This window comes from Rhinolophus sinicus, chromosome 11, assembly GCF_057876585.1.
Source record: "Rhinolophus sinicus isolate RSI-liver-muscle chromosome 11, RSI-T2T, whole genome shotgun sequence".
Lineage (NCBI taxonomy): Eukaryota > Metazoa > Chordata > Mammalia > Chiroptera > Rhinolophidae > Rhinolophus > Rhinolophus sinicus.
The window spans coordinates 475419-488579 of NC_142511.1; the positions used below are offsets into that span (position 1 = coordinate 475419).

General features: G+C 58.7%; 1 protein-coding gene across 2 annotated transcripts in view; it reads left to right on the plus strand.

The window, feature by feature from the left end:
* Window positions 1-6811, plus strand: part of ATF6 (activating transcription factor 6) — a 93092-nt gene extending 86281 nt beyond the window's left edge. For both annotated transcript variants that reach the window (XM_074322377.2, XM_074322379.2), the window contains exon 17: window positions 2445-6811. In XM_074322377.2, the coding sequence (XP_074178478.2) occupies window positions 2445-2653 (209 nt within the window). In that variant the 3' untranslated portion in view covers window positions 2654-6811. The remainder of the gene's footprint in view (window positions 1-2444) is intronic.
* The last annotated feature ends 6350 nt before the right edge of the window (window positions 6812-13161 follow it).

Sequence of the window (13161 nt, forward strand, 5' to 3'; positions counted from 1 at the left end):
GCGCGGTGGCCCGACAGCAATGCCGTGGTCCCTTTGACTGCTTTTCGAGGTGTCAGGTAACTTGGGGCTCCTCAGGGCGTATCAGTCCAAACCCGGAAGGGGCTTCCTGAGTCCAGCTGAAGGCTCTCACGTCCCCTCAGGTAACGCTGGTAGTTTGCTCAGCCCAGAAGTTGCTACCTTCAGAAAAGAGGCTGTCTCAAAGCCACCTGGTCCATACCTCGCCTGAGTGTCCTCGTGCACGGGTTGTGGGTGACAACTGCCATCTCAGCCATGGCTGGGGACTCCTGGGCTTTGGGATCAGGTCTCAGCTTCAGTTTCCCCTCAGAGCATCGGAGCTCATGTTCCCAGGTCTTCCATCTCTTCCTGACATTTAAGGTATTAAATAAGGACTCCATGGTCTGCATTAGCCGTCACGGGCACGCGGGCTCCAGCGACTGGTGCAGGTGGTCGGTCTGTACAAAGCGCGTTGCACACGCGCACACATACCCCCTTCAGTTTTCCTAAAGTACAGAGGGAACCATGGTTCCAAAAGATAACTGGCATCTTGAAACGGGGACCCAGCCCCATGTTCTGAATGAACAGGTTGCACACACATCACTGGCTGTCTTTCTGTTTGGAAAGAAAACACTTTGATAGGAACACATTCGCCCATTTATAGGCATTCGGATGTAATTCTCCAAAGATAAGGAAAGGCTGTGCCGGCTCTTGCAGAGTGGCAGGACTTGTACAGTTGGAGTTAAGGTTTCGTAGCGGTCGCCCTAAAGAGCAGGTGGGTTCACACAGCTGCACGTCATCTCCAGTAGGGCTGAGAGACAAGGGGACTTGCTCCAACCATGACACAAGACGTTTGTGAGGCTTGTAATGGGAAATTCATCATCAGCGAGGCTATTTTAAAAATTGGAACAGATAAGCAGCCAGTAGAAGCGGAGAAATGATGTCTTCTCTTGGCTTTAAACTAGAATGTCTGCTCGAAACACTTAAAATTGATCGATTATTAGCTCTAATAGTTTTAACTTTTGGGTGTTTATAGACTCTGATGGAGTCCCTCTCCAGAAAAACACGCACACAAAGAAAACTTTGCATGCATTTCGGGGAACTTACAGACCTCTTGAAGTCCCCGTGTTGGACCCTGACTTAAGACCCCTGGACCAGAGGGGCCCAGCGTCATTGCTGCCCTTGTGAGTGACGGCTCCATGGCTCCATTTCCTAAACATATGGGAAGGTGAAGGTCAGATGGCAAACTCTGGGTTTTCTTCCTCCAGATTTATAATATTTGGCATGTGCAATGTCTAAGTAAAAAAAAGGTAATGGAGTAGAAAGATTTCTACTTTTAAATTTAATTTTTTGTCCCAGAGAAGCCACATGTTTAATTTTAGCATCCAGCTGGCCTGTGTCGTCCTCGTAACCAGGCAGCCCTGGCCCAGGCTGTGGCTGGGAGCTGCCGTCCTCAGTCCCCACAGCCAGCTTTGGAGTCACAGGTGAGACAGAGGCCACGTTGGTGCCCAGCTCGCGTCCAGGTCCACACATGCGACTGCATTGCTATGAGTGTCCAGCTGGGCCTGAAAGACACTATGTGTTTATAATCCATTTCTTATCCAAGTTTCACTGACTACAAGTTGGCAACTGACCCCCCAGAATTGCAAATCAGGCAGTGATTTGGCGCTTCCTTGTCGGACGTGAGTGTAGCACGGGTTTGCACGCACCAAACCCGTGTACTTAGTACCCAGGCCTGTGCGGCATGGCTCCGTGTGGCTTTCCTGTTCCTTCTGCAAACAGCCTCTAGTTCACCTGCAAGTCCTGCAGCTCTTCTCTTATCCCAGACTGGAAATGTGGCCGGAATCCAGACCTCTGGCATTCTGGAATGAAAGGTTGCCTTCGTATGGAGGGGAGGTGGCCGTGATCGCTGGGAAAGAGCGTAATGGTCACATCTGGAACTTGCTGTCAGTCTCTAAGGCCAACCCTCCCACCTGTCACCAGGGCCATCCTGATGAGTTAGTTAGGACTCTCACTGATGGACGGGGCAGCGGCCTTGGACAGGGGCCCCCGGCGTCCACATGGTATGTCAGCCCTTGGACAGTGGCTCCTCCCCATTGTTGAAGGGGGAGGGGTGCTTGTGAGCTCTTTCCCTGCCCCCACTGAGATCTCCTGGGGTCCCAGCTGCTCCAGCCATGTGGCTGATACGCTGCGTGGAAAGCAGACAGGACCTGACGTCTGGACAGATGCTCCGTGGCACTGACGGGGAAGGTCGTCTGGGAAGCAGAACTGAGGCGAAGAAAGGCCTGTCGGGCTCCCAGCCCCGCTGTGGCTCTGCTTAGTGACAGAGTCCCCTGTCCCTGAGCAATGCACTGCCACCCCCCTCAGGCTCATGCGTATCTTGGTGGGACTGGGCTCATGGCGGAGGTGGGCATGGCTGGGTACTCACTGCGTCCGTCTCCTCTCCGCAGAGAACGTGATCAACGGGCAGGATTACGAGGTGATGATGCAGATCGACTGTCAGGTGACCGACACCAGGACCCTGCACATCAAAAGCTCCTCCGTCCCTCCTCACCTCCGAGACCAGCAGAGGAATCAGACGCGCACCTTCTTCGGTTCCCCGCCCGCGGCCACAGAGGCAGCGCGTGTGGTCAGCACTGTCCCGGAGTCGCTGCAGTAGCCCCGGCCACGCAGTTGGGGACTGCCCAAGAGGAGGGCTCTGCCGCCATCTGTCCCCGACAATGACACTTCAGGGACGCAGATGGAGAGAAGGCGCTGCGTGTCCTCCTGGAAAGCGCTGGACCTGCGGACGGACAGCCCGCCCGTGGCAGCTCCCTCCCGGCTTTCCTGTGTGTGTTGTGTCCAGTCACCACAGCCTTCCCCCCGAGGCCGCTGTGGCACTGCCAGTCACTTTCCGGCACAGTGAGGACCGTCTGCAGCGCAACAGCGAGTCCCCGGCCTCTGATTAGACTGTTGGTCGGTTACTACAAACCCGTTGTGGGTACTGTGCTTCCTGGAAACAGACCTCAAACCGAGAGCAGCCAAGTGTCCCCCAAAGCGTGGAAACCATTGGGAGCATTAGGTGAGGGGGAACCCCCGTCTGGTGGTTTGTCTGTACTGGGATCTGTGTTCACACCTGACCCTGCACGGGAGTCCATGTGGGGGCAGGTCTGAGGTAGAAGGGAAGGGCCGCAGGTGGCCCTGGCACACACGCTCGAGCACGGAAGCTCGGATGTAGTTGCGGTTTGTAGTCGGCCAAGCACCGCCCACTGGGGTCCAGGCCGCTGGCCAGCAGGCCGTGCCGCCTTCTCACCAGCCTGGCGCAGACCCCCCCGGCTCGGGCAAACCCTCCACCTTTCCTGGGAGCCCCCCACCCCGACCCCACACCCCATGACGATACGATGGCCCTGAGTCAGCTGAGGAACTCGATCTCGAGAGTGACAGCATGTTTCTTCCCTGTGACTGCAAACAGCCTGGCTCTTGCCAATAATAGGCCGTGTTTCCAGCCTCCAGTGAAAAGTCAGTGAAGGCCGTCGTGCTTGTGTCCTCCGGTGAAAACAACAAAACTGCTGGAGGTGCTGAGCTCACTTCCGTTTCCATGTGTGTGGGCTGCGTCCCTCTGCTCCTCTCGTCCCCTCTGCTCTGCTCAGATCCCCCCTCCCGCCGCCCCGCCCCGCCCCCCGCAGCCTCTCAGGTTCTCATAGACCCATTTGCAGACCCCACTTCTTACCCTCCTTTCTTGCGTCGCGGTTTTCGCCTTCCACCCCACACTGTGCTGGCTGCGTCCTCCTAAGACACAGAAGGAGCAACTCTGTCACCTGCTCTGGGATGCCATGTGGCCTGACAGCGCCCTGCCTGTGGGGTGAGGCTCGGCTGCACATGGTTTGAAGAACCACTGCCCCTCTGCTCAGTGCTTCCACTTAAGCCTGTCACAAGCCCATGCGGCACGCCCTCTGGCCCGGCGTCCTGAATGACGTTCAGACCCATTTTCCGGGGGGCCCGCTGTGACTGACGGTGCCACACGCATAGGGAAGTTAGGCTACAGGCAGTGTCCTCAGGGAGTGCCCTCCTGGGCCTGCTCCTGGCCCTGTGTCTGTGAATTGGCTGCACAGGAGGCTGGGACCCTGGCTGACGGGCAGTGGTGGCACGGCCACTGCCCAGCCGCTAACCTGCTGGGCCGCCCTCGTTACCGCTGATACAGGCAGCGCGTGCTGGCCCCACCGAGGGGGGCCTGTGAACTGTGAGTTCCCGGCCTGTCCTGTGTTCATCCGCCAGCGCCCACAGCACCTCCCTTGGGTAATGAGAGCAGGCGAGTGTCAGAAGGGCCGCAGCCTCACGGCCTGCGAGGTGACCATCACATGCCGTGTGGGAGCCCCGCTTCTCTGCCCGCTGCCCCTCAGCTCCTGTCCACCTGGACTGGTCTCTGAGACCAAGGAGCAGGGTTCCCTCGGGGGGAGCTTCAGGAAGATAGGGGGTGTCCCTGCTGTCACTGTCACCCCCCCGGCAGCACAGGGCCTCCGGGGAGCTGGGGCAGCTGCACCTCAGGGGCTAATTACGCTGGTGTTTGGCTTAATTTCTAGGTGAGACTGCTGTTTAGAGATTGCAGCCGGGATTATGGGGGATATGAATGTATCTGGGTTATTTTTTTAATTTATCAAGTTCTTACATGGGATTTCACAAGCTTGTGAGAAAATTAGCTCGCGGAGTACTTGTCACTTGTTACTGGACGACCCTTCGGGCGCCACTGCTGCCGTGCTGGGAGATGGGGGCTGCTGGGAACCCGTCCCCGCCTGGTGGCAAGTCCCAGGTGTCTAGGCTTGATGGACTGGACGTTCCTGATCTAACGCCGTAAGAGGTCAGGAACTCTGCCCCCGGGGCCCCCATCAGACTGGGCGCAGCTCCCCTGTAGTGTGGGCTGTTTGGGGAGGCCCCCCACCCCGAGCTCAGGGTCTGTGAAAGGAGCCGTCTCAAAGCCACTGCACTGCTGGTCATGCTCATGGTTATAAACTTCCATTAGGTTACTGGGTGGGGTTTGTGTCTTCACAAGTCAGTGGCCCCCGATTACAACTGCAGAGCAGCTTCTGGTCTGTGAATGCCCACAGGCCCCAGCACGGTGCTGGCCTCTCTGTGCCTCTCGTGTTAGTGAGAGTGGACGAGGGGGCTTGAAAGCAGCAGCGTTACGTGAGTCATCCTAGGACGTCCTGGATAAACGTGGCTGAGACACAGACGAGGAGCTCGGGCTTCAAGCGGATTCTATGCCGTTTTCAAAGAGACCCTGGCCTGCTCAGACCTCGTGACCCAACTCTTCCTCCTTCCTGGACATGTGTCTGCAGTGGTCACAGCAGTGCCACTGGGAAGATGCTTCTGCTGAGGCACTTGGCACGATTAGAGCTGGAGGACTCGCAGCGCCGTTTTCTGATTGTCACCATTTCACTGAAGTTCAGTTGTGAAATGTGACAGAACACCACCCGGGGAGAACTTGTCGCCGTGTTTGATTCCTGACACGCTGAGGCGTTTCCAGGTGGGTCCACCCTCAAGTGCCTGTTGGAGACGACCACTGACCACTGTCCCTGAAGAGCCAGAGGGAGACCCGCGCCCCTTCCGTCTGCTGGAACGTTCTACCCGGGAAGCGACGCCAGGCCCAGCTTCACGTGAGGCTTGCAGGCTCGGGGCCGTATCTTGTGCGTCAGCCTCTCAGCACACGCTGGGGCCTTACGACGGCCTGTGGCCCCGCCTCCTACCAGCCTGGCTCCTTCTAACGCACAGAAGGGAAGGCCCTTTGCTGCTAAGACGAAGACTGATTGTAACTGTTCCCTTGAAACCAGGGTGAGGCCCAGAAGAAGAGGAAGTGTGAGGAGCCTTCATTCCTTCCTGCCCCTGATGACAGTTGAGAGGGGCAGCCCCCCCCCCCACCCCCACCCCCCCGGTTGTGGCTGGTGTGTGATTCTCTGGGAAACGCACCGAGGTGTTGAGCACCGGCAGAGCTGTGCACAGGAGGCACCGTGGGTTCTGCTGCCTGAGGACAGACGTCAGTGAGTCCTGCTGACGACGCTGGTGGTCGCTGCGCTTGAGCAGTCGGCTCTGGGTAACCTCGGCCTGGCAGCCGGTGTCCCGGTACCTGTGCTGCCAGGTTTCCTGCCAGGATCCCGCGAAGAATGAGGATGGTGTCTTGGTCAGGAGAGGTAGTCTTGGGTGTGGATCGGGCCGTGGCCTCTGTCTCCGCCCTGGCTCGCTGATGTGGAGCGTTAGAGATTTAGCACATTGAAGTAAAGACTGCTGGTGACACCGGGTTGGGGAGCCCAGGGATAAATGAATTGTAGTCCGTCGTTCTTCGAGCTCAGCAAACACCACCGTTTTGCTGCCTCCAATGAAGCTGGAGGAAGCCAGGAGGCCTGGCATGTCCCCTGGTGTGGCGATCGTCGATGGAGAGCAGCAGCTGACCTTCTCTGGACAGTCTGACTCCCAACCAGCCCTATTTCTAGGCCAGTCGTTTGGACAAGAGGTAGGGTGTGGACGGAGCTTCAGGGGGGCACCGTCCCCAGGCCTTGGAGCCACCAGCCACTTGTTCTTCCCACGCTGGCGAGTGTGGTCGGGCTGAGACCTGAGAGCTGCAGGTCAGAGCTGCCCTTTCCCCAGGATTTTCCGCCTACGCTCGGATCCACACTAAGGCAGAAATGGGGGTGGGGCAGCTCTGACCTCTCAGCACTCAGGCTCTGCCGTCCCTTCATATTTGTGGTTGTTTATGCTACATGAGGAAACAGTGACGACTACTAAGTGCTTTCAGACAACCTTCATGCTGTTCTGTGTTTAAAGTTCAAATAAAGAGTTTTAAACTTGCCTTGCTTTGTTTTCTGCACAGAAAGAGCAAAAAGACCCAGATGGACCTTCAGTGTTAAGTGATCAGTAACGAGAAGGGGGCCCAAAACCGCTGTCCAGATGAGTTATAAGTTATTGAATTCTTCTCTCCCCCCTCCCCCTCCGCTTGCTGAAGTAAAAGTTTCCTTTATTGTGTCCAGATATTTGAACTACAATCCCATCAAAGAAAGAAATTGTCTAAAAGCTCATACTTGATGCTTCTACCTCAGGAAACTGGATTACTCAGGCACACCGAGGGCCCCCTCCCCGCGTGGAATGACAGATGGTCCCGTGGCGGAGGAGTTAGGCAGCATTCACCGGGCCCCACATAAACCGCAGACACCGCTCGCTGCGAGTCCTTTAGCTACCTGGGCGTTCAGTGCTCGCCACAGCCCGTTTCCTGGGACCGTCGCCTCCTAGGAAGCGGTAGGACCAGTGTTTGGACCCAGGCAGTGGGTCCCTAACCACAGCCTACGAGCCAGACACAGAATATGCAAGGTTACAAGGCCAGGCTTCTCCTAGAGCCACAGCCGCGTCTGTTTCCAAAGATGCCGCCATCACAGGGTGCTGTAGGAAGCGAGACCCCAAGGGGCCCTCATTGGCAGGTGGGGGGCTGAGGAGCAGGCACGGGCAAGTGGGACCCAGTGGCGTGGCCTCGGGCTGCAGCCACAGAGGGGTGCTCAGCCGACGGTGGTGATGGCGGGAGGCGAACCCTCCACTGTCCCAACTCTGCAGGGAAAGCTTTGTATCAGCTGTTTGGGGGAGTGAAGTGATGGGGTGGGACTTGGGTGCAACGAGGAAAGAAAAAGGCAGGAAGATGGAAGCGTGTGGTTTATCACCGCAAAGTCAGCGAGGCAGCCGATGAACGGGACTGAGTGTCCCCGCCCCGCCCAGCTCCCCGGTCCTTCCCGCAGTGCCCTCCGGGATGCCCCACCATGTGTGGGGACGGTTCTGGCAAATCTGGGCATCTCAAAGGATAAGCACAGCTGACATTGGGTTACATGATGCGTGGTGCCATAAACAGAGCGCTGTCCCAGCACCTGCCCTGTAATTTACCTGACTGTCCTCTGTTGTCCGCGTCGAGCCCACTAGCTATGTTTGCTGACCACAGAAATCCACAGCCACTCCAGCCGTGACACCGGCGGGTCCTCCACGTGCTGGGGTGGGGTGGGGGGGCGCCTGCCAGGTGCACCGGACACTGCCGAGCACCTGCATGTGTTGGTTCATCAGCATCGCAGCCACCTGTGCTCAGATGTGATCACCCGCGTGGTACACAAGGGTGGAGAAGTGGCCCGTATACAGCTGCTCTTAGAGCCACGTTCTTTCCACTGCACTGCGTAGCCACCATCCTTTAAAGACAGAAAGGAGACCAGGAGGCAAAGGGGAAGAAAGAAGCACATGTCGTGGGCAAGCAGGGTGCCACACACAGCGCAGCGAGAGTAGTGGGGCGACCCCTCAGGTGAGCTCCCCAGGGGGTGCAGCACGCTGCTGCTCCCGTTACCGAAGGCCCCATTCTGCTCCAAGAGTGACATTCAGCCCTGTCCCCAGGGCATACACACAGTTCTGCTGTCCTGAGAGAACTTGCAGAATGAACTTCTGGTGTGGACGCTGAGCTCCAGGTCCCAGACTGAAATGCTTGGTCCGGAAGTGAAGGACGTGTCCTGAAGTGCATGCAACAGCACCTCAAGGGATGGGTCGTCTTGTAAGTTGAGCTGTCACGCCTACAAGCTGCTCTTGTAGGGCAAACCAAAAAGACCACTTCCAGTTACAGGCACAGCTCTATTTCTGCCAACATCCACTGGCTACAAAGGGCCCGTGACAGCCGCAGGAGCCATCCCTGGCTGTCACTTTCTAGGTGTCCTGTTTGACTTCTGGAGCCCCGGGTTTTCGGGGTTGACCTGGAGGGACTGGGTTCTGGGCTGCATTTATGCGTGGACAGTGGGCTGGAGGTCTCTGCACAGACGCTAAGTGCTGGACCAACCTCGGACATGCAGCTGACCTGTGGGAAGCATGGCAGAGGGACCAGACAACACCCTGTCCTCAGACACGTGACTGATGTCTCTTCCACGGGTCTGTGTGGTCACCGGTCTGTTCCCACAGAAGACTCAAGATCGTTTTCTGGACAGGATAAGATTTCTGGTCAACCCCAGAGATTGGCCTGGACACAAGCTGCTCTTGGGAGCCTTGCGATGGACGACGCATCGGCCAGTGTCTTGGTCATGGCCGCAGGGCTCACCCGTTCACTTGGCCCCTGCTTCTGGGACACACATGATGTGTTTTGCCATGTTTCTGGTTTCCTGGGGATGCTGGGGTTCTGTGCTGAGTGCCTTATTCACACGAGGCGACACATTGTCCCCTCCAGCCTGGCAGCCTCGAGGAAGACGAGTTCCAGCACTCCCTCCCCCGCACCACCAGCCGGCTGTTTCCATCAAATACTCAGCTGGAAGGAACCGGAAATCCATCTTAATTTGAACAGTGTGAGCAGAGAAGACGCTGGAACACCCACACTCTGGCTTTCGGAGGCTCCGGGTCACCCTCAGGAGTCTGCCCCCCCGCCCTAGGTCCCGCGATTTCTGATCTGGTACAAGTAGCACCTTCCCTCCTTTGCAGACTCTCAGCTCTGCGGTTGCTTGTTTGGTACCTGTCACCCCGCGCGGCAGGAAGCTCCAGAGGGCAGGAACCTGTCGGTGTCTAGATCACGGTGTCGTCCCCAGGATGGAGTGACAGTGTGCTCAGGTTGTGGCACATGTTAGGCTGAGTCAGGATTGTTCATTGAGTTGAATTAGCGAACATTTAGTAAGCCGCAGACGGCATTGTCTTTGTAGGCGTGTATGTGACCGACTGGTGTCTGTCCTCGTGCGTGCCTGCAGCAGCCAGGTCACCATGTGCAGACAGGTGGGCACACCGTGGCTCTGGAAAGAAGCTGTTGCCTGGCCTCCTGCACTCAGAGTTCACGGGGGTGGGGTGTGACCTGGCCCCAGGAGGGCCAGCGCTGGCACAGGGGACTCTGCTGGGCAGAGAGGCGTTTGGGAACCTTGGAGGCCCAGCCCGAGGTCACGTTCTGCTGTTTAGGGAGCAGCACAGTCCTGGAGGTGGAGGGCGGGGCAGCGTTCTGGGGATGAGAGAAGTGTCTGAATCCTCAGAGGCAGGACTTAGCAAGGAGCTGGTGAAGTGGAGCCTCGTGGGGGTTGGGCGGAGGCTGGACTCGCTGCTGCAGATGACGTCAGACGTTCCTCGCAGGGTTAGCACCGGGAAACGTGTGCAAAGGACCGTGGCCGAGACAATGGAACTTTCTGTGAAATGGGAGCTGGGGCGGGAGGTCAGGCGGAGATCAGGCTCCAGGCTTCTGGAGACCAGGGAAGACATGCCGGGGAGGAGAGGGCTTGAGTTGGCAGACGATGGGGTGCGAGAGCATGCTGTGTGCTCAGAAGCAGGCAGCGGAAGAAGCCAAGCCGGAGGGAAAGGGGACCCGCCCCACCCAGCCCGCGGGGCGCCCGCCAGGTGGCGAGTTCCCTGGGGAGGCTGAGTGGACAGCTCACAGCTGTCCCTGGGGCAGGGACGAGACACACTGGGCAGGGTGCCCTTTCCTTCCCCCTGGGGCTCCTGGCCTTGCCTGAGCCTCCCCTTTGGGCTGAGTCCTGAGTGTGGCCTCCGAACTCAGCCGAGCCCCAGCCCTGGGTCCTAGCTGTGCCCTGTCGGCCTGCCCCAGGGACAGCAGCCAGATACTAAGTCACAGGCCAAACCGAGAAACGCTGCCTGGGCCCTCATTCCTGGGGGACAGATTGTCCATCTACTTGGTGTGGCGTCAGGAGCCCCTCCTGACTGGTTGTGACCACAGCCCACATGCTCAGGATGAGCCATTGCCACAGTGGCCCAGCCTCGTCACTCGGCGTGCCCTGGAGGCTCGGCTCGTCCTGTCAGGCCAGCAGGCGGTCCCGTCTTCACCAGGGAGGTGGCACAGGACGCTGTGGGCTTGGAGCATGAAGTCCCCACCCTGGGATCATCGGAGCTGCTTTCCCGAGGGGCTCAAGGTGTTCACGCCCTGGGAACCACGGGGCTCTTGGTGACAAATGTCACCCCAAGTGCTTCGAGACGCTGAATGCCATGTGCCAGCCAGCTCTCCCCCAACCACCCAGCCGTCAGCCCCTGCCCAACACCTCCCTCAGGTCCCCCGCTGTGGTGCTCTGAGCCCTACAGCCGGGCTGCCCAGAGCACTGGAGTGTCCGGCCAGTGGTCCCCACAGGAGCGCAGCCCAGGGCAGGCCTCCCCTGTGCTCGGCCTCTGCCTGTCCTGCCCACGCCTGGCCTCACCAAGGAACAAAACGTAGACTGGCTGCCTCAGAGGTAAGCCTGGGCCACTGGCTCAGGGGTAGGACAGTCTGCCCTGCAGGAGTGCCACACCCCAAGGGTGTCCCTGTGACATACACAGAGAGGGTAGTGCCATTGTGAGATCATAGGCAGGGGGCTGGAAGGGGAGGGTCGTCAGCCTCTGTGTGACCAGGCCTGAGCTCTGGTGGCAGCCCAAAGGCCAGCACATCAGTCCGCCTTCTCTGAGCTGGGCCCTGGCTGAGCTCTGATAGGGAGGGAATCAGATGTCCCCCAACCATGGCTGCGCTGGGGAAGAAAATGGGCGGCACAGCAATTCGGGGTGCCCAGGTTGGCGTATGCTCAAACAGGAGGAGAGGGGGTGCTACCCAGGCAAGCCAGGAAGCCTTCCTGCAGGAGGTGGGCTAAGGGTACGGCCTTAGGGAAGGGAGAATTCAGTCAGGCAGGGAGTGGCTTGGGGATACCCGTCTGGACACTCCAGTGGAGGAATGTGCACGTGGCCAGTGGGCCTGGCCTGTTGGAGGCCGTGCTGCCCAGGGAGGCAAGGCTCTGGCTGGCAGGTGACTTTCTGTATCTCAAAGCACCACTTTGGTGCTGAGATCGGTTTCAAACGATCCCAAGTGGTTTCTTGAATGTGGATGCCTCTGTCTCAGGAGAGTCATGCTCTGAGGAGTTCCCTTGGTGGGGACGCAGGCGCCATCACAGGCACCCAGGACATCTCCAGGTCCTCAGCAGCCTGAGGCCCGTGGCCCTGAGCACAGGAGTTCCTAACCAGCACCCCTGACAGAGCCCCTCTGTCCCACGAAGGTCGAAGCGGTCCCCATGGCCCTTTGACGGGGAGCAAGCCAGTGTCGACACCCTCCAGTGGAGTTACCTCACTGTGCCCTCCTATGGGGCCAGCTCCTCCCGGCCATGGTGGGCTGGACGCAGTCCATCCACATGTCTAGCGGACACATGAGCTGGCCAGTCATGGAGTCTGGACAAGGAGCCACGGGGCAGCCAGCTGTGGGTACTCGAGCTCAGAGAGCACATAGGGGCGCTTTGTACAGTCGAGGCCGCCATGCTGGGCCATGAGCAAGACGAGTGACAGAAGCAGAATGACAGGTCTCTGAGGGACAGGGAGGGTTGACCGTTCCTGCGTGTCCTCCCGGTCACTGAGATGGTGACACCTCGTTGGGTATCTGCAGGAGTCCTCACAACGGTCTTCCATCTGCGGAGCCTCAGTGGGCCACTGATCTCCATGCCCGCGGGTCCTGAGCACAGCCCCCACCTCTGGGCCTCCGGGCTGGCCGAGCAGCAGGGTGGAGTTGGGTTCTTCCGAGGGCAGCAGGCACACCTCCCGTCCCTCTCTCTCCAAACCCCAAGCTGCTGTGCGGCTCCGGGAAGTTCACCAGAGTGTCCGGCCCCTTCCTGGCATAGCCGCTGTGGGCTGCACTCTGACACCCCCACCCCCCTGCCCCGGGCACGCTAGCCAGCATCTCCTGCGAGCTCAGCTGAGGTCACATGGAAAATAACCGGGGACCAGGGCCCTGCCCCAGGCTGCCGGCCAGCTTCCCTTTGTGCTCCCTCCCTCCCTCTTGCACTCGCGGTCTCTCCCCTTTGCCCGCCCCCCCCAACTCTGTGTTACCACAGGTCAGATGGCACCCCCTGAACCCAGGCGTGCTGTGCAGGAAAATTCACACCTACCAACTGGGAAAGCTTTAGAAGCCGGGAAGTCCCGGGACACTGTGCCTGGTGTGGACACCACAGCGTGGCAGCCCTTCCAGGCGGAAACGCACGGGGCAGATGGGCCTCGCTTCACACCACAGCACGTTCCCAAACAGTCCCAGACGATCTGCTTGTCTATGGTCTGCCTTGTTCCAGGAAAGGAAACAGAAAAACAAGGATGGCACACACCAGGATGTAAATCAGAGAGAAAGAAAAGGAACATCAGAAATGCAAACTGGAACCAGGAGAGGCAGGCAGCGTGGAGTGCGACAACCCTGCGTGCCTCCCATGCGTGAGACTC